At 36.9% G+C, this 27,718-nt stretch overlaps 1 protein-coding gene across 2 annotated transcripts; it reads right to left on the reverse strand.

The window, feature by feature from the left end:
* Positions 1-386: 386 nt before the first annotated feature.
* Positions 387-27,294, reverse strand: slc12a7a (solute carrier family 12 member 7a). 2 transcript variants are annotated; one of them, XM_051701056.1, is made up of 25 exons: positions 26,760-27,283; positions 22,755-22,840; positions 22,226-22,357; positions 21,685-21,831; positions 21,253-21,307; positions 21,028-21,158; positions 20,521-20,765; positions 19,258-19,439; positions 18,045-18,212; positions 17,259-17,357; positions 17,081-17,138; positions 16,753-16,927; positions 14,790-14,908; positions 11,979-12,077; positions 11,603-11,722; positions 11,171-11,275; positions 10,909-11,077; positions 8,679-8,874; positions 7,821-7,990; positions 7,600-7,731; positions 6,990-7,097; positions 4,124-4,293; positions 3,963-3,977; positions 2,219-2,352; positions 387-2,020 (listed from the first exon to the last, which is right to left on the reverse strand). In XM_051701056.1, exons 1-25 carry the CDS (start codon positions 26,881-26,883, stop codon positions 1,929-1,931), a joined length of 3,231 nt encoding a protein of 1,076 aa, XP_051557016.1. In that variant the 5' UTR covers positions 26,884-27,283; the 3' UTR covers positions 387-1,928. The 2 variants fall into 2 exon arrangements, with proteins under 2 accessions (XP_051557016.1, XP_051557017.1); XM_051701057.1 differs by lacking the exon at positions 3,963-3,977 and having other exon boundaries at positions 26,760-27,294.
* Positions 27,295-27,718: the final 424 nt, after the last annotated feature.

Here is a 27,718-nt window from a genome sequence, read left to right on the forward strand (position 1 = left end):
AGGAAAGAGGGTAAAAGCAAAGGGAATGTGGGCATTGGAAGGATAAGATTTTCTTTCTTGTGCAGTTCTTACATGCATACAATTAACAAATAAATAAAATAATTAAAATAATTAAAAAAGGCATTGATAAGGAATTAAACTTATGAATTATTATAAAATAATAAATATTTAAGATTGGCACAGTTGAACAAATGGAGTGGCCCTTTGTCCTGTATACTAAGGTTCAAATTTTGCCAAAACTATGTGGCATGATCATTATTCATTTTGAGTTTCTAGGGTAAACAAAAACTACAGTGATTTTGTCACAAACTATAATAACAAAACACCAGTGTTGAAAAGAAGAACCCATTATGTTGAGAGCACATCAAGTGGACCAGAAGAGGATGTGGAATATTTGATTAACATTTATTTTCTTTACAAAATAACAACTATTATAAATAGCTAGGCCAAAATCATTTTGCAGTCCTAATCACCAATAACCAAACAATTATTTTGACATTTGAAATTGTTTACATTTTCCTAAATGCAATACAAATTCAGTACAAAGCACTACTGCTTAAATGAGTCCTATCTTCATGGTAAAGATAGACCCAAAATTATTGTATCCCTATATGAGGGCAGGTAAGATAAGGACAGCTCAGGAGAGCTTAAGAAGACCGTCTTGCTACAGTGACAACAAACAGATGTTTTTTGTGGTGTGCACAGGGACAAGCAATGTAACTGTGAGCTGTTTAAATGAGTTATTCCAAACCACATAAGGGAATAAAATGAAAACAAAGCCCCATGTGAAACAGAAATCATGTTGTTAGGTTGTTACAACAAGGGAAAGGGATTCGTTTTTAAAAATACCCTGAAAGTATTTTTCCATGGTCAGTGATCTTTGGCAAGTACAACAAATATTTTGAATTTACAATAAAATCGAATTATCTCTTTCATTAATTTTTCATGGTTCAGAATTTTGTAATGGCAATGGTAGAGCACTATATTCAATATCAAATTAATGTATTAAATAATCCTTTCTGACCAATTGCACTAAAAGCTGAGAAGTCGCCACAGGTCAACACAGAAAATCACAATGAAAATACTGTTATTAATGGTTTGATTGCATCACCCTCTACTGGATAGCAGGGTGTACAGTGTCTGTACTGTACAGTAGAACTGTCTTCCAGAGTCTTCTGCCAGATGGTAGCCAGTTTGTTTTTGGTTATATTTTATCAACAAAATGTGCATATCTGAGAGGAATTAAAATGAAGAATGGCAATGATGGTTAAAAATATCTAACAAAACTATCTAAACCCAATAAAGTATTAACTAGAATGGGAAAGTTTGTGAAGACAAACTTTGATTTTGGCTTCACGAAACCAAAAAGGCTTCAAAGCTTCAAGTTTAAAGATTGTAGTTTAAAATGTATGCAGACAGATAGGCAGGCAGACAGAGTTCAAACCTGGATGTTGGCTAGACAAAGCCTTTTATACAAACATACTTTCTCACTCAGACCAAACAAATACACAAATAGCCCTTTTCAAAATCTTTGTTTTAGATGAAACTACATATTTAATACATATAAATTACATGTAAATACAAACACTTTAAAGATTCAAACGTTGTTGTCTCTTACAGTTAAAGAGTTAAGACTCAGTAAGGCATTGGACGCCACTCTCTTTAAGTCTTATGTTGTAAAGCTTAATTTTTGGCCCGTCTCTTTTGAAATCATTAATAAAGACCACATTCACAGCCCAATGGAGAAGAATTCTCTTCCAACCTCTGTGAATGTGCAGTGCTGGCATGCAGCTGTGGCATTGCTTGTCCTGAGTCCATTTGTACAGTATCTGTCAAGCTCCAGCCTTGGGCTAAATCACTGTCCAGTAATGGACAGCCTGTCATAACAGAAATACTCTCCTCAATGTCTGTTCTGTCCCTGCTTGTTGCTAAGAGTAAATAGTGATGACCTCCCTGCCTCCTCCTCGAACCAGCAGCACCCGGTCCAATCCCTCTGTCAAAACCTCCAGGAACTCCATATCTGACATCAGAGTAAAGGAGGTAACTTAGCGTGGAGAGATGCTGTATATGAAGATGGCATTTTAACTGTAAATCATTATGAATAAAGCTCTGAGAGTCTGAAAGAAATTATAATGTTATCATCAACAATGTCTTCCGTTATGCATCAGCAATATGTGTTGGTGTGCCACTGTCAGCATTTTAGCTGATGAAAGGATACAGTTCTCATCTCCGCATTTGTTTTTGGGTGGTCCCGGCATGTTCAGCAGCACCAGTTGGGCTCCTTGGGATTTGTTGACTACCACCTCATTCAGTTTCACTGCAGTGTGCATTCTTCTCACATTAGTCTGATTCCTATGATAAATGCATTCAGTCCGATACAATTAGCATAATTACTCACTTATTATTAAGTCTGTCATCATTTACTCACACTCATGCCCTTCAAAACCCATATGACCCTCCTTCTTTCGTGAAACACAAAAGAATATGTAAGGCTTACTGTATGAGTCTGTGCTTCTGCCTTACAGTACATCTATTTTTGTGTTCTACAGAGGATAGAAAGTAATTCTTTTGAGGTTGAATAAATCATGACATTTTAATTTTTGAATGAACTATCCCTTTAAAAGGACAGCTATTGTATTCTAGATGTTCAATAATAAATGTTTATTGGAATGGTTAAACATATAAGCCTGGATGACATTGTAGCCATGGATGTTATTTTTTGGGATTTGTGCAGTATTAATAATAAGGACCATTTATTGTCAGGGTCTAGAAATCTATATCATAGAAATTTTTGTATTCTTGAAAATATAGTGCAAACTTCAATGTTACTAGCAATTATTAAAAGGATAGTTCACCCAAAAAATAAAATTCTCATAATTTACTATGAGAAAATAAAATGACCCCACTGGTTAAATCCATGTCTTCAGAAGCAATATGATAGGTTAGGGTGAGAAACAGATCAATATTTAAATCCTTTTTAAAAAAATTTTTAACTATAAATCTCCACTTTCACATCCATTTTAACATTCTGAAAGTGAAAATTTGAAATATTGATCTGTTTCTCACCCAAAGTGATTACATCACTTGAGAAGACCAACCACTGTAGTCTTATGGATTACTTTAATGCTGCCTTTGTGATTTTCAGAGCTTCAAAGTTCTGGCCACCATTCACTTGCATCGAAAGGACCTACAGAGCTGAAATATTCTTCTAAAAATCTTTGTTTGTGTTCAGCAGGGAAAAAAAAGTCATTCACATCTGGGATGTCATTAAGGATAACCTCATAGATGCGATATAAAAACCTTGTATTTACTGTAAGACATCATTAATGTCACAGAATAGCTCTTGAAGGCCAGTCTATGTTAAGGATTAAATGAAATAAGCATCTTTTTGTCAAGAAAGCAGAAAAGCCTGATTTTTCTATAGAGTTAAACATGAGTGACATGCAAAGTGAATGTACAATTCACTCACATATTTCTGTTAAACATGAATTAATTATCAGAAACAGATGCCAAAAGAATCAAAGAACATAAAAAACATATTCCCACAAGTGAAACAGTTCTGTGATAAAAACCATAACAAATATTGTTACTACTAATTCAGTTCCTGAAAGTTCTGCTGTTGAGCACTGAAGGTGTTGTTTGTTAGTGATATAATGCCATGCAAGCTTCAATGGCTATTTTTGTGTTGAAAAACAAGTATAAAATTCAACAAACTGCATTTGAAGGAGATGAATGCCATATCAAGCTAAGTCATGTTAGCTGCCTAACTGTAGGCGTTATCTCTAGAAAGCACAAGGTTAGTATTGTTACACATGCAAACTTAAACATCTACGTCACATCGACCCATTGAATAACACGCTACATGCTGACACATGCCAAAGCCACACCAAATCATGGAACGTTTGGACTGACACCCATGCAAAACATTCTGGTTACATCTAACAGAAGTGAAAGTAACTTACAGATTCTCCCACTCTCTACAGTAAAAGGACAAAACAAAACAAAATGTCTTATCATAGGTGGAAAAGGCACAAAAAACAAACTGTGACAATTCCATCGCAAAACATGATTAAACTGATCCAGGTAAACTGCAAAGATGGTCTTTATTGATGTATGAACTCACGGTTTCATATTGAAGATGTCCCGCACAGCCATGTTGGCTTCCCGTTGCCGGTTCCTCTCACTAACCAGCTTTTCTTTAGTCCAGGTCATATGAACCCGGTCGGAGGTGGGTGTGGCTTTGTCGTTCAGCATGTCGTGGGACTTAGTGTTCCTGTCATGAATCAGTTGAGCCTGAAGAGCAAGAGGCACATTGTTCACAAAAATGAACTACATTTATGTTCACTGAAGAAGTTGTAGGACATCAGTTGGACCTAGACAGAAAAACTTTGGTAAGAGACCCTGCTGAAAAGACAAGCTTAGATCAACATGAATTTGCATGCTGGTCCAGGCTGGTTTATGTTGGTTTGGTGCTGGTCCAACAAAACCAACACGGACACCAGCACACCAGCATCCAAAAAACATACAGTACTGTGCAAAAGTCTAAGGCAAATAAGATGTTTCATAAACACACTTTTTCAGATGGTTATTTATATCTTTAGTGTGTCAACAGGAAATATACATTTTAGACTATTTTTTGCAAATCTGCAACAGATGGCATGGAAACCCCCCCCCCCCCCCCCCAGAGCCCCCCATTGAACATTGAGTGAGTCTGGGATAACATAAAAGACAGAAGCAATTAAGACAGCCTAAATAGACAGAAGAACTGTGGTGAATTATCCAAGAAGCTTGGAACATCTTCTCTGCCAACATCCAAGAAAAACAGTGTCCAAGTGTACCTAGGGGAATTGGTGCTGTTTTGAAGGCACAGGTGGTCACACCAAATACTGATTTAGCTTTTTTTATTTTTAATGGACTTATGTTTAATGTATGATTTCAACTGATGAAATGAAAACTATTTATGGCATTATTTTTGAAGAATTCCTCACTATGCAAAATGTTTCACAAGCACCTAAAACTTTTGCACATTACTGTATATATAGTGGCCCCAAAAAGTATTTAGACACGTGATTCCCCCCCCCCCAAAACCACTTAAGCACAAACCATGCTCCGCAGTCATGACTAAACCCTCAGGAATGTTTTCGTTTGGTCATGTCAATCACTCAGTCACCTGTGAATAGATCAGACTCCAGAAAAATCTTGAATGGATCTGATGCCGACCAACGGTAAGTTAAGTCTGCTGGTAGTTTTCAGTAAGGGCATGGCTTGCACTCAAGTAGTTTGGGGGTGAAAAAAAATCATGCTATTTGGACATATAAGACACACTTAAAGATATCTGAATGCCATTGCATTAGATATAAAATACGCAACCAAGTGGCATCTGCAAACAAATGATGCTAGACATTTTCTCAGACCTAATTTCACTAATCATTAATTAGCCATTTTTCAAATACTTTGAGACAACTGGTCTTAAAATAATTTTAAAGTGGACTAATGAAGTCTTATATATTTTCTATATATGTCACTTGGTTTGATAATTTGTTATATAATACATAGAAATTAACAAATTTTTAGTGTGTCCTACTTGTTAAAATACTGTTTATAGTTAGACAAAATAAATAGATATAAATAAATGTCTTATAAAAGAGCAGGCAATACAGATAAATTAGTGAGTTGCACACATTTCGACTCAAAACTCAAAGGTATCCATGACACACTCATGTGCTATGATGACATGCAGGCATAATGTAGACAAATTAAGTTCTGAAATTTTCAGGGCCGCAGTAATTTTTATTGCTGTAAAAATGGAATTTTAACTCATGTGAAAAAAAATCTTTTTTTTTTTTTTATTCTATTTGGTAATGTGTTAAGTTATAAAGAGCTAAGTGCTAAGCTAAAAGGAATTTTCTAAATTACAAGTAGAAGACCATAGCAGAAATCCAAATCAGAGGATGGAAAGCAGCCCTTGATGGAAGCTGTGGCTCTGTTATGCCTCACATTGTGAAGGGATTAATGAGGGAGTGTGTTTCTAGGGATCCTGTGTTTCTGCCTGTCAATGTGTCCGTTCACAGGACAGCTCATATATGTTCATAAGTACTGGTACAGTGTCCTGCTCCTGTGATGCTCCCCCCTCCATCTGCTCCAATACAACTATCTCCAAGTGTGTCTGTGGGGTTTGGGAAAGATGGGCTTTGGCTAATTCAAAAGGCTAAGTCTGGTGCAAGTTCCAGAATAGCTAAAATCGCTTAGAGCACCTTTGAAGGGATCTCATCATTTACTTACCCTCATGTCATCCCAGATGTGTATGACCTTCTGTCTTCTGCTGAACACAAACAAAAGATTTTTAGAAGAATATTTCAGCTCTGTAGGTCCATACAATGCAAGTGAATGGTGACCAGACCTTTCAAGCTCCAAAAATCTGATAAAGTAGCAGCATAAAAGTAATCCATACGACTCCAGTGGTTAAATCCATATCTTCAGAATCGATATGATAGGTGTGGTTGAAAAACAGATAAATATTTAAGTCCTTTTTTACTATGAATCTCCACTTTCACATTTTGAAAGTGAAAATGTAGATTTATAGTAAAAAAGGGCTGAAATATTTATCTGTTTCTCACCCAAAGTGATTGCAACACTTCAGAAGAAATATATTAAACCACTGGAGTCTTATAGATTACTTTAAACTTGCCTTATGTGATTTTGAAAGGTCTGGTCACCATTCACTTGCATTGAGAGGAACTTCAGAGCTGAAATCTTCTAAATATTTTTGTTTGTGTTTGGCAGAAGAAAGTCATACACATCTGGGATGACATGAGGATGAGTAAAGGATGAAAGAATTTTCATTTTTGGGTGAACTATCCCTTTAAGTCATCTCACAGACACATTGACTTATTGCTACATATACTCTAGATTAATACTCCCTTTTACCCATACATTTCCATAATAAATTGAAAACAATGACAAAGAACAGATTTGTGGAGAAATATTACCTCTCTCTCCCGCTCTGTTTTAGAAAGCTGCATCTGCTTGAGCATCTGAGAGCGCTGCTCCATTACAAGGGTCTTCTCATAGGTGAAGGCCGAGATATCACCTGCATGCTACAGAGTGAACCAGTGTCAGTAACCAGTGAAGACACACTTGCATTTCAGCATTTTGCAAACATTCTACTGCATATTTGTTAAAGGAATAGTTCGCCCGAAAATAAAAATTATGTCATTATTTACTCTCATGTAGTTCCAAACCTGTAAGACTTACTTTTTCAGTGGAACACAAAATGAGAAATTTGAAAAAGTACTGGTCTAGCTTTTCAGTTTTTTCCTTTTTGAAGCATGAAAGCTTCATTCCCAATTAATTGTAATAGCATGGAAAAGAGCGAACAGTACATTCTTTAAAATGTCTCCTTCTGTGTTCCACAGAAGAAAGAAAGTCATATGGTTTGGAAACAACAAGGTTGAGTAAATCATGACAGAATTTTCACTTTTGGTGAACTATTTCTTTAAAATTTGCAATGCACGTAATATTATAATATGTGCAGATCATAATTTTAGATATGCTGTGTAATAGGATGACCTTGATAGGAGGACCAAAATTGTTTCTCACCATTTCCACAACTTCCACTTTAGCATCGAGGCGCAGGTGATACAAGAACATCTGCAGGTCTTTCTTCATCTGGATGCTGTTGTCATCCATCTGAGCCACTGTGAAGATCCTCATCCTACACTTTCTCCAAACCTACATGAACCAAGGGATTTCAATGCAGGGCAGGCCACTGTTTAAAAACAGCTTTGCTGTAACAGATCAAGTATTCTTTTGCCTTTTACCTTGTGCTGACGGAGAAGAAAAGGAAGAAGCATGAGTAGACCACCATCATGCACAATCCACCAGACATCAATAGTACCCTCGGCTAACCGATCCTGGTTTGTGGGAAAATGGTCGATGTTTCTCGCCACTAGCAGGGCCTGGTGGGCAGCTGTTGTCTCTCTAACAGTTTCTTTGGGACAAAACATTTTTTGACAGTTCATTTTAATTGTATCTTAGCTTCAGTACTGTGTGAAAATGAATCTTATTGCATGTACAGTTACATGTACAGTAAAAACTGGATGCTAAAAGTGATAGATCACCCAAAAGTGAGTATAAATAATTTACTCACTCCAATGCTGTTTTAAACCTGTGAGACTTTCTAATTTTGTGTCCCACAAAAGAAATAATGTTAACCATGTACTGCCACTGTATGCTAATAGGAGGCAATTAATGTAAATGGTGACTGAAGATAACGTTTTGCTTAACATCTCCTTTCGTGTTCCAAAGAAGAAATTCATACAGGTTTGGGGTGATTAAATTATGTCAGAATTGTAACATTTTTTTGGGTGAACTATCCCCTTTAAAAACTTGTATACATTTACGACTGAAGGCACTGGCAGAGGTGCTGCAGGCAATTATTCCCAGCACGTTTAGACAACTTCCTGTGCATCTGATTATGTAGAATTAATTACACATTTTAACCAGTTTAGTTTGGTGCTTAGAAGCCTAAAGCCTTAACGGAACAACAGTTCACTCATAGTAAAGCTCAGCCACAGTCTCAATCCATATAAACTTCATTAATAACCCCTGACTTTAACTCCTTAAGATGATTATCTGACTTTCAGGCAGCTTGGGATTAGAACATGATGTTTGCGCACCAATAAAGTTCCTCCAGGAGAGGGAGCTCTCGGACTGTTTCCAGTTGGTGGGCCAAGCCACCAGCACTGCATTGTGTTTCATGCCACCCAGACCTGCAGACTGTATCAGGTGAGAGAAACCGTCCCGCTGGTTAGAGGACACCACCACATGGCAGAAGCCCTTTGTTTTCTCCTTTGCCATGGCTGCTTTGATATTCTGTGAAAAAAAACAGGGGTAGGTTAATAGGTTAACATTACGCTGAATTTCTAAAAACATATGTTTACTTGTCTGAATCCGTATTGGTAATACCTTGTGATTTTGTGCATATGCTAAGGTGGCATCTGTTCATGTTTAATCTTCTGAATTTTTTTCAACAAAAGGACAACACTGACTCAATGGCAGATTAAAATGTTTAAGTAGGTCAGGAATCTAATAGAATCTTTATTTAGCGCTGCACAATCAGGACCGGTAGAATTTGATTCCATGATTTCCATGCCAATACCACCAAGAATAATTTACTTATTACAGACACACTCCCCCTGGGGCAATCTGGGGTTAAGAGTCTTGCTCAAGGGCACAACAGTCATGATTTATGGCTTGCTCCTTGTGGGATTTGTGCCAGCAACATTTTGGTTACCAGCCCTAAACAAAGGCCTGAGAAAGAACCTGAATATGCTTGTGTGTTTGCATGCTTACAACTTTTAAGTGAACCTTCTATGTTCCTTCAAAGGGAATCTAAGTAGTACTAAATATCACTAAGTATTACCTAGTAGCTCTAAATTGTTGAAAACTGGGAAAATATAAGGACTTCATAATGGATCACATAATCGATCATAACATGTTTTGAACAGGGCAAGTGCAGTTATCAGTTTACCAAGTAAAAGTATCAAACCTCTTTACTATTACCCAGTGATGTGTTCAAGTAATTGGTTTCCCCAAGGATTACAGAATATGCAATAACCAAGTTATAGAATACTGTTTGTGCAAAAATCATTTTCTTAATCTGTATTGTCTTGTTTTCCATTAAAAAAATGTAAACATCTAAACCTCCTTAACACCCAAATAAGTGTTTTTTCTAAACATCCTCCTTTCCACAAACTGTTACAAAGTCATACTCTCAAATGCACATGTCAGGTTGTCAAATGCCTTTATATTGATATCTGCTGTGTTAGTAATGCACACAGCAAAGAAAATGCAATTTACTAAATTTTTCACACAACTGTCATGACTTTGCTATCTATAAAAGGGGTCAAATATTCAGAGCAAAATAACAATGATGAAGAAGAGGAAGAACAACACAAAGAAGAGGTGCAAAATGAGAAGAGGTAGAGTGGGTAAAGAAAGAGAAAATAGGAGGAAGAAGAGATAAGAAAAGGGGAAGGTTTTCTCAACTCTTTCAGAGGTGAGCACTGCACTGAAAGAGTTAAGGAAAGACCAAATGGAGATGGTGTAATGATGGTGAACAGAGAGAAAGAGGACAGCAGGGTGGAAGAGTAAAGAAGACACAGAAGAGGCTCAAATGATCTGATAGTTCCTCTAATTTATCATATTATGAATCATGGTCTAATTGTTTGGCCTAATGTGAGCAGATCTACAGTGACTTCAATCTCAACAAAAAGGAAGAGGGAGAAATGCCATTCCTCTGCAAGCCAGTCAATCAATGTACACAATTACTGTACTATCTGTGCTTATAGTGCTGCCGTAGGTCCATACAATTTAGCAAGACTGCTATTTATTTTTATTTTTTTTGCAGTAAATGTCATCATCCTTCCAGAGGAAGAGCAGGAACAACAAGAAATTTAGAGACATTTTATGAAAACAGATGGAGAAAGGTCTTTATTGTGGATTTTATGCTAAATGTGTTATTTCAATCATAGAGTTGTGTGTCTACAGCTGAAATGTTATGAATTCAATAGAGAACATCTATAGTTTTGATTTTGGTATTTAGTTTTAATAAATGCATTATCAGAAAAGAATAAGTTGCTTCATTTTGCAGTGAAATTGAATTGTTTTGCAAAACTGAGTGTCTGTTTCGTCTGCTGTGTGAATTGTTTTGAGAGCACTGATTTGTAGAAATGTATAAAATCGATAGAGAAAAACTGTTATTGTATCTTTTGTATCTTGTTTGTTTAGTGTTTAAATATTTTTACTGGAAAACAAGACAAAAATACTGAATAAGAAAATAATTGTTTGCAATGATACCATCCAGTTGTCAGATACAAAGGTTTGGCTTTAACCTTATTCCTTCACCTGTTCAGAGCGCTTGGCATCAGCCCCACGTGCCATGAAGGTACCCTCCAACACTGAACAGACGATGGTCAGGCCCCTCCCGGCCTTCAGCTGTGAGGTAAAGGAGAGCAGGCGAGGATGCTTTACCTCCAATTCAGAGCCCAGCTTTAAGAGCACCAGGAGCTGGGGTCTGGAAGATGAGTTAGATTTCAAATATTTTCTTAAGCTTCTATGAAATATGAGGAAGTTTATAAAAGTTATAAGTATTCTCTTGGCTGCTCACCTCCAGTTCTTGGTGTGAGGGGGCGCCTCCTCCAGTTTTATAAGGGCATAACGAGCTGCGTTAAGAGATAATCCTCGAATCCCATCTCCCCATTCCTTCTCTGCCCTGAGGGGTGACAGGGAAATAAAACGGGGAGAGTAATGCCTTCTCAGGTCATACATAACTTGAAGTGATTACCCTTTAGGAAAACAGCTGTGCTGAACTCAAGGCACTGCAGAACATCAAATTGTAGGTCAACAAAAATCGCTAATTCACCATAGATTCCCTTTCAAATTTTCAATGGGTTTTTAAAACATCAGTTTTTGATTTCAGAGTAAAATAAAGTCTATGTTCAAACATTACTTTGCCTTTTTGGCCCATTGATTACACATCATTTGTCAAGGACAGTAAGTCTTATGCAAACACGAGTGATTCACATGGACACCTTCTTACCCTCTGTATTCTATGTACTTGTAGATGCATCCAGCAATCAAAATGACAACCAAGGCATAGTACCAAGATGAGACAAACATGAGGGAGAGACTTAGGCTCATCCCAAGGAAGGACAGGGACCTGCAGGAATACAAACAAATACATGGCTGCATTTAACTGTTGTTCAAGAAAGAAAACATTAACTCTGGCTGGTCCATTACACCTCAGATTACATGCAGTTGGAACAAGTAAGCATTACGCTACACTTGTTTGGTTAATGAAAAACAAAATCCCATGTTACAGCATGTGGGACAACAAAATGTACACTTCCAGCAAAACTGTTCTGATTATAGCATACTTATTGCTCAGTACCAGGTAATCACAAAGTGTGGCTTACCAGTGGTAGAACTTGAACCTTGGCCTCCAATTTGGGGTGCGTAGAAGAGTTTGGACGGCACAGGCCAGATTGACAAAGAGGTAACACATCAAGAAGAACCTGTAGATAGAAAGTAGAACAAGAAATTAACAAACCCAGGAGCAAAATTGCAATTATAGCACAACACTGTTAAACTTTTGATCCTGATTGGTCGACAGATGTTCCAAGGTGTTAATTAATTTTCAGCAACTGCATGGCTTTACTATAATGTAGTTAAAGGTGCTCTAAGCAATTTGTTTTATTTTTATGGAATGGTGTGCAGAAAATGTTTCTTCTCCTTGAAAGATATCTTTGAAATAAGTGTCCTGAGATATCTCACTGGTCTCTGTGACAGCACTAGACTGTGTAAAGTGCAAACAAAACTGTGTCTGTGTTCTCATAGTGTAGTAACTGAAGAGGATCCTTCAGGTTTAAAGCCATATTCAGATTCATAACAGTTATCAGCTGAGGACGCTATTTTCCTACTGTTGTGTTTGACAACCGTGAGAAGACGCACTGCTCTACAGTTCAGTGTCAGTCTCAATGCCATCTTTGGAGGGAAGTGTTTAAGAAAGGGGGGCACGTCTAATTCAACGGCTTCGTCTTGTGGAAGTACCAGAACGTATAAAATTGCTTACAGCACCTTTAAGTATTTGCTGACTGCATTACAGTTCCATAATAAATTATTTAATTTACTTAAAGAGCCATACTGCTCAACACAAGATGCTCAAACACACTGCAAAAATAATGTTCTTAATCAGTATATTTGTCTTGTTTTAGCAGTAAAATAAGATGAATTTACCTTAGAAGCAAAACTGTGTAAGATATTAGGAGTTGTTTTCAGAGAATATATCTTGAATTAAGTTTATTTTTCTTTACCCATTGGCAAACTGTTTTTCACTTGTTTTAAGCATAAATGTAATAAAATGTATTAAGGTTTATGCTTAAAACAAGCAAACACTATTTGCCAATGAAGTAAAACATATACACTTATTTCAAGATATATTCTCTGAGTTTTAATTCCTTAATCCTTTAAGCTCTGAAGGTGTTTTTAAAGATTTCATGTTTCAGTGGGATGCCCAAAATTAAAGGCTTATAACTGGACAAAAAAAAACAAGGAGGGTCAAGTGTTTGGTATCATTTTAAAGACAAATTAATTTTTTTAATGATATAGATTATGATAAATTATGAGAATATCAGCCTAAGAAACTGCTGAAAAATCACAAAAACACTTGAGCCATAAATTAACCCTTTCTCTAATTTTTCAGATTTTACATTATATATCTCAGTGCGTAAATAAGGTAGCTCCGAAAAGCTTTTTCTTTGTTCCCAATCATGTCACCTGTAACTGAGTGAAAGTTTGTGTTGATACAACAAAGCAATCAAAAGTTATAGCATTACAAAAATAATTTATCCTAGTGTCCAAAACCGTCTCCAAATGTCCAAAAGCCTCTCCAAACAAATGAAACATTATAATTGTACGTAAGAACTAATTACACATGCAAATTCCAACAAACGCCAACATCCAACAGTTGTTGGGTTTTATTGGGTCAGTGTGTTCACCCTGTTGGCATTCGTAGGTGTCCGTTTTCATCGATTCATCATGTTCAATCTGCGTTTGTCGGGTCTTTGAATGTTTGAGCAGTCTAGTATGATTTTCCAACAAACTCTGATGTAATCTGACTTCAGCGCGAACCGTTGCCATGACAATGAGGTAAGCCTCCCTGTCAACTCATAGAAAATGAATGTGCGTGGCCACAACTGCATTGGTAGATCAAGAGAAACGCAGTCAATCACGACTAATAACATTTTTGTAGCAAACCTGTTAGAGCTTTCCATTCCCTTCTAAATAAAAGAAAACAAAATGATAAGTTAGTGTTGGGTTCAGAAGTTTGTGTGGATGAACCTCGTGAGGGAATATGAACAAATAAGCAAGAAGCGGAGTCCGTGTCTCGTACAGAGATTTGTGCTGAAGCGCTCTTCTCACATGCATGAATTTTCTTTATTCCTCAAACGGCGTCAAATCACACAGAGAATGCAAACACCGAACTCACTGCAGATCTGCAATAATTAAAAATAACATCTTTGCCCACATTTTATGGACATATTCTCTTGTGTAAAATATTTTTTCTTCCGATGGAACTTTTGGAATGAATAAGTTCCCAGCAAATACAAAATGTTTTTGCAACGTAGGTATGTTTACTGGGTTAAAGCCTAATGTCACTACATGTGAACATGTTTAATCAATAATATGAACACAACAGTTATGTTTCTCAACATTCTAAATACAACAGCCAACTTTAGAATGTCTCAAGTGTTGCCGTCTGTTGGCATTTGTTTGGGCAGTGTGAACTGGCCTTTAAGGAATGCTCTCTCTTCAAAGCATGCAGGCATGACTAACGAGATCTCATTCAGTTCCATTCTGTGTCATCTGAGCCATCATTGAGTCTGTGTCATGTACTTGGTGCCATCTCCTGGTGGCCATATGTAATTAGAGTTAACAATCCTCTCCGATTACAATATTATGACAATAATATGTACAGTGCAAAATTACCACTTCTGATTTGTCTGCAAATTTCAAATCACTTGTTCAGTTTTGAGCTTCTAAGTACAGCTTCTAAGCATTAAAACTTTTTATTTAAAAAATAAATAGATTTTTTTTGATAAGTGAACTGTGGTATGTGTAATAATTTAGCAGTCAGTCATAAATTATTCCTCGTGATGAACACATTCACAGCATCTCTATAGTAATGTCACAATGTAAAGATTTGAAAGCAAGGAGAACACACTTACATTGAAAGGATGGGAGCAACAGCATCCAGGGAGGCAATGAGGATCCCGATCTCACAAATAGCTGCAGTAAGGAGTAAAGCCCAGGTTGGCTCACCATTAGCTTTACTATGACCAAACACCTACCAGAGGGACATAGGTTATATTAGTCTAGGGAGATCACTTCTGATTAACAAGGGTAGTCACCAGGGGTTCAATTGGGATTTTTGAGTGGGGAACCCTCAGATCTGGGGCCGTATGTATAAAACATCTCGGAAATGCTCTTAAGAAAAGTCTTAAGCTTTGACTTAAGTGTCAAAATATTCTTAGCAAAGACTAGGGCTTGTGGAAAAGTATGAGCTTTTTATAAAGATGCTAAAAGCAACTTTCAGTAAAGTCTAACACTGATTCTTAAGTGCTGACTGAGGTGACACTTAAATGTTGTGAAATAAGGACAACAATGATGTCGACACAAAATGTCCACCCTCAAACTCTGAATCAGCCAATAGTGAACCTGCAAGGGTAATATGTCCCAGCTGGTATGACACCATTCATTCATGATTTAATACAACACATTTTATAACATTATTTTGATAACAGGTTATTTTCAGTTGATTAATTCTTTGATTAATCAAATGAATAAGCCAAATTTAATTTCCTGTATTAAAACATTATTCCACATCTTGCCAAATTTTGTGCTCAAACAATGTGCAAACTGAAGGCTACAAAAAAATCAAAATGTAAAATCTTGCAATATAAATTGCATATGCTTTTCACGTTATCAAAATCAAAATTTCAAAACAATGACAAATTGCGAAATGAAATGATAATAAAACAAATTGTTGTAATCCCATTACAGCTACATGTAAGATTTCAGTTAAATATGGTTCAATTTAGTGTTTTTTTTTTGTTTGTTTGTTTTTTGTTTTTTTGCTTATTTGAAGTAATAATGACTCACCTGCTGTTTTGGATAAGTTGTTTTGCGAAATGGAAATTTGCATGACTTTGAGTTAATAATATTTACAAATAAGAATATATCAGTAAAATGTCTTTTATGAGCAGGGGTTAAACATCTCTCAAACACATTAAACTGCAGAAGGAATTTGTCAAAGCACCTGACACCCAACACAAAACTATGAGCTTATTAAACATTTTATATAGTGTTTGGGTTTGGGCTCTTTTCAGATGCAGCTCTGTACCATTTTTCAAATGTATTTTTTTCCCATAGAAACATGTTTTCACTACTGTAAAGATATTCAACTAATCATTATCAGATTCATTGCTGATTATTTTTATCATTGATTTTTATAATTTTAGTTGTTGCAGCCCTCTAAAAGTTTAGGCATGTAGCCCATCACATTTTTCAGAAATGCTTAAATCACAACGAGTTTCAATGTATTCATTAAATGTAAAAATGTGCTGCAATTAAAAAATTATATTGATGGATCTCATTTCACTCAACTACAAAACACATTTGCCCAAATTCATAAGTCCAACACGTTCTTTCTTTGTTATAGAGTGTGTTGTCTCTGCGGAACTCAGTCATTGTGCTACTCTTAACTAGGTTCGGATACCTCTCCAGCACTCTTGAACAATTTAGACCAAGTCTTAACACTTATGAACTTTTATGAATCACACTTATCCTTAAATCTAGGAATAAGAGTAAAATTACATCATTAGAATTTTGACACACTTAAGACACACACTTAATTTCACTCCAAGCGGATTTATACATACGGCGGCCCCTGGCCATCTACACTGAAAAAATGAATAAGACTATAACACAGAAACGGATATAATTGAAGCAGTATAAATCACACATCAAGGGTTTCATTGAGAATATACTGTCAAAGTGCTTTCTCCTTTATTATTCTTTGTGCACATTTTTTGTAAGTGAGAACAAACACAAGCCCATGCCTCAAGACATGTTAAAGTATGATTCTCTGTAATATTAGATTACAAAATGAAAGCCAGCACATGCTGTTACCTGCAAGAAAGGCATGATGCCATCTCGTGCGATAGCCTGAAGGATTCTGGGGGCACCAGTGAGGCTCTGCAGCCCCGCCCCACAGCAGGAGAAAAATGAGCCAATCACAATCACCCATTTTGATGGCCATGCTATTGTTCCAACTACCAGACTGTTTTTAACTGAGCCTCCAAACCTATTACAACAGCAAGCAAAAACATGTAAAGACAAGAAGAATACGCTACATTCAAATACTCTGACTGCAGGTCTTAATTGTGGATTTAGCAACCATTATGATAATCAGATTCTGAAAACTACTTAAATGGTTATGTTATAAAACAGCACTTACTTGTCTCTCAACACTACCCCTTCAATACAAGCTCCAAACAACACTACACAGGAAATGTCTATTTGTTATTATTAAGGGCTTCGTCTGACTTGTCGAAAAGCAAGTGAAAATTAATGATGAAATAGGTTGTTTCTCAAATTATTTCCCTAGAGGCTTCATTTCATGCATCAAAGGATACAGATTAAGGAGGTGGTTACAATAGCCAGAATAGTACCAGTGGGAATGGACCTCTGAGGGTCTCTAAGATCTCCAGACCTGTTTGACCCAGCCATGATTCCTGTGAAAATCAGGGCAAACATTCAGTGTGTTTCAGAACAGAAACAAATGCGCCAACAACAAAGTTTGTAACTAGCTTGAGCTGTTTTTAGAAAGGTACGTTTTGACCTGACCTCCACTATATTGCCACAGGTTAAAGAAGAGTTCACCCAAAAATTAATATACTCACCCCTATGTCATTCCAAACTGTTTGTTGTTTCTTTTCCCATGGAACATAAAAGGAGAATTTTTACAAATGTTCATGTGCAGTAGCTCTTTTCCATACGATGTTCAGTTCATATGACCATGTCTATCAAGCTCCAAAAAGGACCAGAAAGCACCAGAAAAGTAGTCTATAACGAATTTATTCCACTATATTCACTATATTCCATGCCGTCTGAAGCCATATGATAGCTTTGTGTGATGAACAGACCAAAATTTAAGTTGTTAATCACTGCAAATAGAATATACAGTCGCAGATGAGTTGTATGGACTATTGTATTTATGGTACTTTTATGGTATTTTGTGTCCTTTTTGTAAATAGTTACTATGAACTGTATGTAAAAGAGCTTCATGGATATTCTTCCAATTCTCCTTTTTTGTTCCACCAACAAAAATAACATCATACGGTTTGGAACAACATAAGGGTGTGTAAAGAATGACAACATTTAAATTTTTAGGTGAAGTATTCCTTTAATTTCTGGGTCACCTGTTACTGAAGGGAAGTATATTCCAACCAAAATGGTGAAGAAGGTGGTGATGTCATTGAGAACATAAGGCCCTGACAAGCCACTGTTTTTTTCTGAAGCTGGCTCTGAGCTCTGTCCCTCCTTCTCCACTATCATCTCCTTTGGGCCATAGTGTCCCCACATGTTATCTAGGAGAAAGATAAATGCTTAATACATAACATTATATAAATGGTATCAGTATATAAATTGAATTACAGACAATGGAATAGTGAGAGTCATGTGACCCTTTGTCAATGTAATGCTCCAGGTTCATTACAAGTTAAGCTCAGTCAACAAAATTTGTTGCATAATGTTGATTATCACAAACAATTATTGTGACTCGTCCCTCTAGTTTATAAAAAAAAAGGAAGCAGCAAAAATCACAGTTACAGTAAGGCACTTACACTGGAAGTGAATAGGGCCAGTCCATAACATTAAAATGCACAGAGTTTCAAAAGTATAGCCACAAGACATAAACATTTTAAGTTGTTAAGACACCAAGATGGTCTAGGGGTGTAAGGGTGTAACATTAAATATAGATATTAAAATTATTTGTGTGCTGCAACAAATGACAACAAATGAAGGAAAATATGGTGCAATAATCAAGTGGTTTATTATATACAAGGTTTAAAGTGATAAGTGAATTTGTGAAAAGTGAAATGAAAATAATTATATTCAATATTTAACATGATTTTAGCGTGATAAAATCAGGGATTTACCGGTGTTACAGTTATGTTTACTAGATTACAATATTTACCAACTTTACGTTGTAATGACAACAAAATGACAACAAAGTTGTAGTACTGGATATAACTTCACACAGATGAGGTTAGTAAGTAATTTTCTCACACTAAAATCATGTCAACACGTATAATGTTGAAACTTTTGAAACAGTATGTATTTTAATGTTTATGTGTATTAGCCTGATTCACTTCTATTGTAAGTGTCTTACTGTAACCATGATTTTTGCTTTCATTAAATAAACGTGGGATGGGTCGTAATTGTTTTATTTATTTATTTATTTATTTATTTTTTGTGGTAGTCAACATTATACCACAAATGCTGTCTGTTGAGCTGAACTTGTATTGAACACAGAACATTCCTTTAAATTTTGATATCATTATAAAATCTAGTGGTGTACAACTACTGGTTTGAGTTGAATGAGATAAGTAGAATGTGTATCTGAGTATTCACCTGATATGACCCCGCTGAGCAAGCCAGGAATGGCCTGAATCTCTGTCACATTGTTATTGGTGAAGTACTCATCACATGTTTCGTTCAGTGAATCACCTGTACAGAAAAGCTTCCGCACCTCTGACTTTAGACACTTGTCGAAGTCGTTATTTTGCAAGGGGCGGTTGCCAAGCATACAGATTCTGTTGACAGAATTTATTACTGATGTATTATTGAGTAAATTTACCTTGTAAATACATGCTACCTGTAGAAACCCATGTGTGCAATATGCAAATTCACTTTTTTACATTTTTTTACATGTCTATTTTTCATATTTATACTACCTCTACAGACTCATACCTTATTCTCTGTTGTACATACTTGTATATAACAACTCTATGTACCAATACCATTCATATCATTGTGTCATATTATGTTATTCTTGTAATTATATGGATAGCTGTTGCATTTCTGTGAGTTCTTCTGTAAAGATTTTAAAGGAATAGTTCACCCAAAAATTACAATTCTCTCATTATTTACTCACCATCATGCCATCCCAGATGTGTATGACTTTCTTTCTTCTGCTGAACACAAACGAAGATTTTTAGAAGAATATTTAAGCTCTGTAGGTCCACACAATGCAAGTGAAAGGTGACCAAAAATTTTAAGCTCCAAAAAGAACATAAAGTCAGCATAAAAGTAATCCATATGACTCCAGTGGTTTAATGAATGTCTTCTGAAGCGATCCAATCGGTTTTGGGTGAGAACAGACCAAAATATAACTTTTTCACTATAAATCTTGACACTTGCAGTATCCTATAAGATCATGATTTCAAGCCTGATTACTCTGTCTAGTGCCATCTAGTGCTCTGTGCATGCCTCAAGCACTAGGAAGTGTAATCGAGCTTGAAATCTTGAATGTGCCTTGAGACTGTAATGGCAAGATGTACATTGAAAAAGGAGTTACATTTTGGTTTGTTTTCAACCTCATTTGATTAGATTGCTTCAAAAGACATGGAATAAACTACTGGAGTTGTTTGGATTACTTTAAAGCTGCCTTTATGTGATTTTTGGAGCTGCAAAGTTTTGGTCAACATTCACTTGCAATATATTATATGGACCTACAGAGCTGAGATATTCTGCTAAAAATCTTTTTTTGTGTTCTGCAGAAGAAGAAAAGTCACACACATCAGGGATGGCATGAGGGTGAGTCAGTGATGTGAGAATTTGTATTTTTGGGTGAACTATTCCTTTAACTTTGTGTAAAATCACAACACTACTCACGTAAAATTGTGCGGCTTGATGGCAGTTTGAATGACCCCTGCGTAGACGGCCATAATTGAGAGCACCACGCAGGACAGGAAGACCAAGGCCAGTTTGTTGACATATTTTACACCAACAAACACTACCAGGGTCATGATAGCTAAACAGCAGGTCCCATAAACACGCATGTTATTTTGCATTGCTGTTAGTAAATTATCGCCTTTCAGGTTAGCTCCAAACACATCAGCATTGGGCATTATGTATGTCTGCAACAGGGTATGAAAGGAAAGAGAGAGAGGTTATTGCAATTATCCTAAGGATACATCTGTCAACCTGATTTTTGAAGTCATGTCTAGGGCAATCAAGCTGCTGTAGAAATGAAAGTCTATGGTGACTCTTCCATATGATAGAATTTTCTGACTTAAGATTGCTTAATGCAGACACAAGCTCTTCTGTAGTGCAAAATGGAAACTATACTGTATGCCCACAAAGATAATGTTAGTGTTGGTGCACTAAGCTTTGACTCACCAGGAAAATTTCCATGGTTCCAAGTATGTACATAGATCCTGCAAAGGTGGTGCCCAGGTAGAAGCACAAACCCACTGCCCCTCCGAACTCTGGACCTAACGCCCTGGAGATCATGTAGTAGGAGCCACCAGCTAAAATTTTAAAAGAAACAATCATGTTTACTTAAAACAAACATAAATTGAAGAAAAAAATATCTAGGTGTGACATTGCAGATTGAAATCATACCAGGCACTACACCATTAGTTGCAATGGCACTCATTGAAATTGCAGTCAGCATAGTCTATGGATTAGGAAAAAGACAAATATGAAATAGCGGAGAAGAAATGAAACGTTTTTCAAAATGATAAATATGTATTTTATTATGAGTGGAAAATATGCCTTTCCAGATTATATTTCTGGTATGTTAGAACATGGCTATGGGGATTTGCTTCCATTCAGGCACAAAAGGATCAGTGGGGTCAGGCACTGATGGGGTCTGACTCACTATCGACGTTCCAATTCATCCCAAAGGTGTTAAAGGGGCTCAAAAAAAAAAATGATCGAAATTCCTCCATTTGTTAACTTTGTGAACTTTCACAATCAAACTCAAACTGGTTAATTAGTAAGTTAGTGGGTCCCATAAAAGAGCTTATAAACTGATAATTGGGAAAAACTCACACAAGAGCAGCACATGAAGACAATCGCAAGGGCCTCAATGATGCCTGCTGTTCCCACTATCCATGTGAGGCGCAGGAACAGAATTACACCTAAGATGTTCTGCATGCAGGGCAGGTATACACCTATAAATGTGCCCATCTGAGGACCCTTCAAACAACACAAAAAACAAAAACAATTCAATGGATAGTTCACCCATAATTGAAAATCCTTTTCACCCTCATGTTGTTCCAAACCTTTATTAATTCCTCTCTTCCATGGAACAAAAAAGGATTGAATGTTATCCTCAGCCACCTCTCACTTTTTTTGTACAGAAAATAGATGCAATGAAAGTGAATTGTAATGAGGCTAATTCAGCCTAACAACTACTTTTGTGTTCCACACATGAAAGAAAGTCATACAGATTTGGAACAACATGAGGGTGACTAAATGATGACAGAATTTTCATTTTTGGGTGAACTACACTTTTAAGCTTGAAAACGGTCACTAATGTGTGTGTTTGAGTCTCCTAATCATCTCAGTGTGATTCTGGCTGGAGACTTACATTCACGGTGACTCTCCTGATTCCATCCTCACTCTCAGCCTCCTCGTGCTCAACGGCCCCCTGGGTTATGTTGGTGTAGTTGGCTAGTTTGTTGAGGAGAGATGACACCATCGGAGTGCTGTCCATCTCATCCTGTGAGTAACAACATGAAAAAATACGTAATTAACTAGTGCTTTAAGGCTACATCAAGCAGTGAACTGCAGTTCAAAGAGACACTATAAAGGATTCTCTTAAGGTTATGCACTTTTTAATATAAACTGTAAAAGTGGTAACCTGCAATTGTTACCTTAAGGAAATATTTCTGCAGGATAGAACCCTTAAAATTAGTTTTGTTGGCGTAACCTAATGTATTCCGGTTGATTCAGTTATATTAAATCATATACTTGAGTTGAATAAAACCAGTCAATTTTGATGTTACCACATGAAGCACATGTTGGTTAACATATTTTTTAAAGTGTAGATAACATGCTCATAAAATAATAGCAGGTGCAACCACAAAGAGGGTGGGTTTTACTGTTTTTTGTTTTACCTCATAGAGGGCCATATTCCTTCCATAGATGCTCCCATCATGATCTGTACTTATTAAGGAGCTGGTTTCTCTGGGGGTGTCATCTCCTGAATTAAGTATAACACAAAGATGTCATTTTTAGTTTTAGTTTTGAGAGAGGTTGTGTTCTCTAGTTGATTTACAGTTTAAGTAGAGAATGACCAGATCTGTTGTTTTTTTTTTCTCTGTGTTTTTCTTATTCATTTGTTTTCTTAGTCAACTTTGGACAAGATGCAAGTGTACAAGTACACAAATCCTTAAAGTTAAAGTGTTAAAGGAATAGTTCACCCAAAAATGAAAAAACTAATGAAAGTCAGACGGGTTGTGAACACATGAGGTTGAGTTAATAATGACAGAATTAAAATTTTTGGGTGAACTATTCCTTTACCTGTCTTTTACAGGTTTAGCCAGGTTTATTATAGTCTTGGGGGGAAAAAAATATTAAACCCACATTTCCTACATCTGCCTATGATTTTAGTCAATAAATAAATGAAAAGCCTTTATTTACTAGATCATGCCTTCAAGTTAGAAAGAAGTTGTAAAGTGTCACAGCAAAGATAAAGCACTGCTGCAACACAATTAAACTAATAGAGTATGTTATACAGTCATTAACATAAAAACACTCAAAACCTGAAGCTGTGGAATTCAGTTTCTTTTTAAACAGAACTCACCAAATAGTCTGCCTGACAGCATAGTTTGTCATTACACAGCCTGTGGAACTGCCATAACCAGTATATGTACACAAGAAAGTATTTTTCAACTGAAGGATTAATGTGAGGGGTAGTCAGAAAGTAAAAAATTCATTTCAATAAAATAGGGTCATCCAGATCATTTTGGTCACCCAGAATACAGAATCTGCATAATTAAATCCTGTGGGCACCCAACATGTGTTCACCTCAACCTGTGACTCCTGATGTGGTTAACAACTTTATGATCAGGTACAGTACAATTCTTTAAAATGGTCATGAGGCATCCAACTCTATGTAAAGAAAATTACAGCAGGAACTACTTATATCTTCTTAAACCCTCCCAACAGCAGATTTGCAAGCTGTTTTACTGCACCTACAACTGAAGGTAAGAGACATACTGTGACAGTGAAAGGGAAAGTGAAACATGTTCATCCCAAAGATAAAAGATTTATCCATGACAATAAATATCACATGCTTAATAAGACACTAATGCCAAGTTGTTTTTAAAGTAGTTTGCTTAGTCTTGCCACTCTAATTATAATCTCATTACACATATATATGGGAGTCAGTCAAACTCACCTAATTGCTCTGCATTCAAACCTGACTCACATTCCATGCCGAGTCTTGATTGTCCCTGATGGACCTTTGTATCCGACTGGAACCCCTTCCCCTTTTCTTTAATGTCTCTCCTCTGTTACAAAACTCTGTTGACCAACTGCACTTTCCTCTGTTTTAATCCAGTTAGCTAGTCTTCATTAACTGCATCTGTCCACCTGTTAAGCTGAAGTTTAAAACTACGTCAAATTCCTTAATTTACCAAAAGAGACGATGCTCTTTCTGGATGAGATCAGCCTTTGTTTCTGCTCTGCAGTTGTGCAAGTCTTGTACCTGTCTTCTGTTGATTCTGTCCTTTTACAGTGCCCTGTAAACTAGTCTGTGTTTAAACCTCAATACAGCACTGCGTGTTTGTATTATTCAAGGACTCCTGATCAACTTAAAGGGGAAGGGGGCATTTCACAAAGAATTTAACTTAAAGCTTAAACCAGTTAGACTGCCAAAAAAGAAAGTGTACAGAAAAACCCTTAAATCCAGTTCATCAGCTGCTAACCGAAACATATCTAATTTGTGCAGTTATGCAAATACTTCAAGGGGAAATGAGAGGTATCTGTCCACAAGCAGGGCATTACTGCCAGTGGAAAATTATGATTCAGAAAAAGAGTTAAATAACAGGAGTGACAAATAAAATAAAGTGCCCAACAAAATTGAGGTTTAACAGATTGAAAACACTTCTGAACATGCTGTGCCTGGTTTCTGTATGACTGGCATAGACAGTTATCTTATCATTTTGGGAAATATCTGTTTCCAAAGGCTGTTCTGCCATTGGATCAAATTTCAAGTATTTTTCCAGACTGATTACAGAACAATGACAGAGGAGGTTCATAAAAGGCATTCAAGGCGTCAGAAACATCCTTTTCCTGAGAACTCAATGAGAAGTCTTTCCGTGTAACTTTGTGTTTATAATCTAGCTAAATTTGTATGCAATCCCAAAAGGATTAATGTGTGATTTCTTGGAGAGAGAAAAACTTAGTTATCATATATCAAGGCCTGATTAAACCAGTCACAGTCAGAACCCAGCCAAACCCAGTCTTAAATACATTACAGAGGCATTATACATATACGGTCATTTTTAATGGGCTAAATTATCAACTTATGAAGCAATAACTATACAAAAATGCCTTTACACAGCCACAACAAGGCATTTTCACTAGCACCGTTTATAGACTTTTTTTTTTTTTCATAGTAAATTTTATTGGGCAAATTAAAGGAGTAGGTCAAATTCCATAATAATGAGCCACACAAGCTTTGCTACACACCCCTGTACACACATTAACATGGAAGAAAACATCTGGGTTTTGCAATTTCTATGTGAATGGATAACTATAAACCTCAGGAAACACCAAAAGTGAAGGCACAAATAGTTACACACACACAAATGCATACAGCTACACTCACTGAGCCCTTTATTAGAAACACTACGGTCCTAATAAAGTGCCTGACGTGGTCTTCTGCTGTTGTAGCACATCCGCCTCAAGGTTCAACATGTTGTGCATTGAGATGCTATTCTGCTCACTACAATTATACAGGTGTTTCTGTTCGGCAGAACTGCCGCTCACTGGATGTTTTTTTGTTTTTGGCACCATTCTGAGTAAATTCTAGAGACTGTTGTGTGTGAAAATCCCAGGAGATCATCAGTTACAGAAATACTCAAACCAGCCTATCTGGCACCAGCAATCATGCCATGGTGGAAATCACTGAGATCACATTTGAATGATGTGAACATTAACTGAAGCTCCTGACCTGTATCTGCATGACTTTATGCACTGCACTGCTGCCACACGATTGGCTGATTAGATAATCCCATAAATAAGTGTACAGGTGTTCATAATAAAATCCTCAGTGAGTGTATATCTTCAACAACATCTACCAGCAGGCAATTGGTGTAACACTACAATTTCCTCTTTTCATTTAGTAAATAATTGTACAATGTAGAAAAAAACCTATGATACAGCAACAAGTTACATTATGAGCAAAAACTGATGCTACAGTACTCCAGATCCCTGACAAATAAGCTTAAATTTAGCTTAACTTTGAACGGCACAGAAAAAATAATTTACGAGATGAAGTTGCAGAATAGATAACATGGGAATGGGAAACTTAGTAACTGTGAAACTTTTTATTTTTATTTTGAGATTTTAAGGTTTCTTTTATTTATATACATTTACATTTATGCATTTGGCAGACGCTTTTATCCAAAGTGACTTACAGTGCCCTTATTACAGGGGCAATCCCCCTGGAGCAACCTGGAGTTAAGTGCCTTGCTCAAGGATACAACAGTGATGGCTGTGGGGATTGAACCAACAACCTTCTGCTTACTAGTTCAGTGCTTTAGACCACTACACCACATACAAACAAGCAGAGCCACACCATGCAATAATGTCTCTAAAGATAAACAGTGAAAAATGGCAGAGAGAGAGAGAGAGAGAACAGGAAAAGAAAAAAAGGGTTTGAGGAAATTACCACTTGTTTACACTCCACATGAGCAGATGATTTCTCAAACACACGAAAGTAAACATGGCACCCATTTGGATTTGAGAGGAAACACAGGAACAAAGAACACAGAAAACCAGAAAAGACAAGCCTTTAAAAAGTAACATAAAAAGGACAAAGAGTCCCGCTCTTACGTGGGCATGTCTAGGCTGGTTTTCCGAGCTAGTGTAAAGTGAGTTAAAGCCCTCACCTGAGCTGGGTCCAGCCACTGTGTCTGGCCCCTCCTTGTCCTCTACTTTCAGGATCTGTCCATCATAGTCTGGGTCTGATAAAGGGCTATCCTCCACTGGAACCACTGTGAAGTTGGTAGGCATTTTCCCTCACACCATGTGCTCTGCGTTTTGTTTCTTGAGTCTTTTTCTCTCAGTCAAAAGTCTCGCCCCAATGTCTTGCCAAAGTTCGAAGTTCTCTAACTTCTGAACTTCTTCACAACTGTTGTTCAGACGCAGCAACCCATGTGATCTCTTTCACCAAATAAGGAGCACTACACAACTCCTCCCTCTGAGCAATGGGTCGTTTTCTCCTGCCACAGAGTGCTGAGGTGGTGCTTCCTGTTTTCTGTTAGCTGCCCTTCTTATTGTACCTGCGAGAGCTGGGAGGGTGGTGATTGTTTGCAGTCAGAACCATCTGAAAGCGCACAAAGTGACGGGAACAAAAGGCACAACACAATGTGGCATTCCTCAACTCCACCCCAAAACTCTGCCCAACCCCCCTTCCAATGTTCCCAGCCTTAAAGGAAACATGTGCAACAATCCCTCCATTCAGGAATCATTTGGAACACCATGCTGGAGAGGAATTAAAGCTGTTTTCTCTGTTACACAGTTTCCATGAAACTACTTGAATGTTAGGTAGAGTCTATGCTTTTGCACAGAACTTGTATTTTGTATGTTGATCAGCTAAATTATTTACAAAATCCATGGGAATTTGATTGAAATAAGCCTAAGCATAAGCAGTGACTCCCCCTTGCTCTGTCCTGTAGCTTCAAGGGTGAGTGCACAACCGTAACCTGATGTGACTGATGGATATGCACAGACAACATGTCCACCAGTCATGTGAGAGGCTGATAAGGGTCTCAGCAGTGGCACTTTGCTGAATATACAGGAATAACCTGCATAAGCTATGCAGCTGTGGGTCTGTTGATATAAGCTG

Source organism: Myxocyprinus asiaticus, chromosome 6 (genome assembly GCF_019703515.2).
Source record: "Myxocyprinus asiaticus isolate MX2 ecotype Aquarium Trade chromosome 6, UBuf_Myxa_2, whole genome shotgun sequence".
In the NCBI taxonomy this organism is placed as follows: Eukaryota; Metazoa; Chordata; class Actinopteri; order Cypriniformes; family Catostomidae; genus Myxocyprinus; species Myxocyprinus asiaticus.

What these genes read in the sequence shown, in the direction of transcription:
- slc12a7a (XM_051701056.1), bottom strand. Translation starts at nt 26,883, where the DNA reads ATGCCTACCAACTTCACAGTGGTTCCAGTGGAGGATAGCCCTTTATCA. An exon ending in AACTAATGGTGTAGTGCCTG is followed by an intron (nt 21,159 to 21,252) that starts GTATGATTTCAA and finishes TTAAAATTTTAG; the next exon opens with CTGGTGGCTCCTACTACATG. An exon ending in CTCCTGGAGGAACTTTATTG is followed by an intron (nt 7,991 to 8,678) that starts GTGCGCAAACAT and finishes TTTGTCCCAAAG; the next exon opens with AAACTGTTAGAGAGACAACA.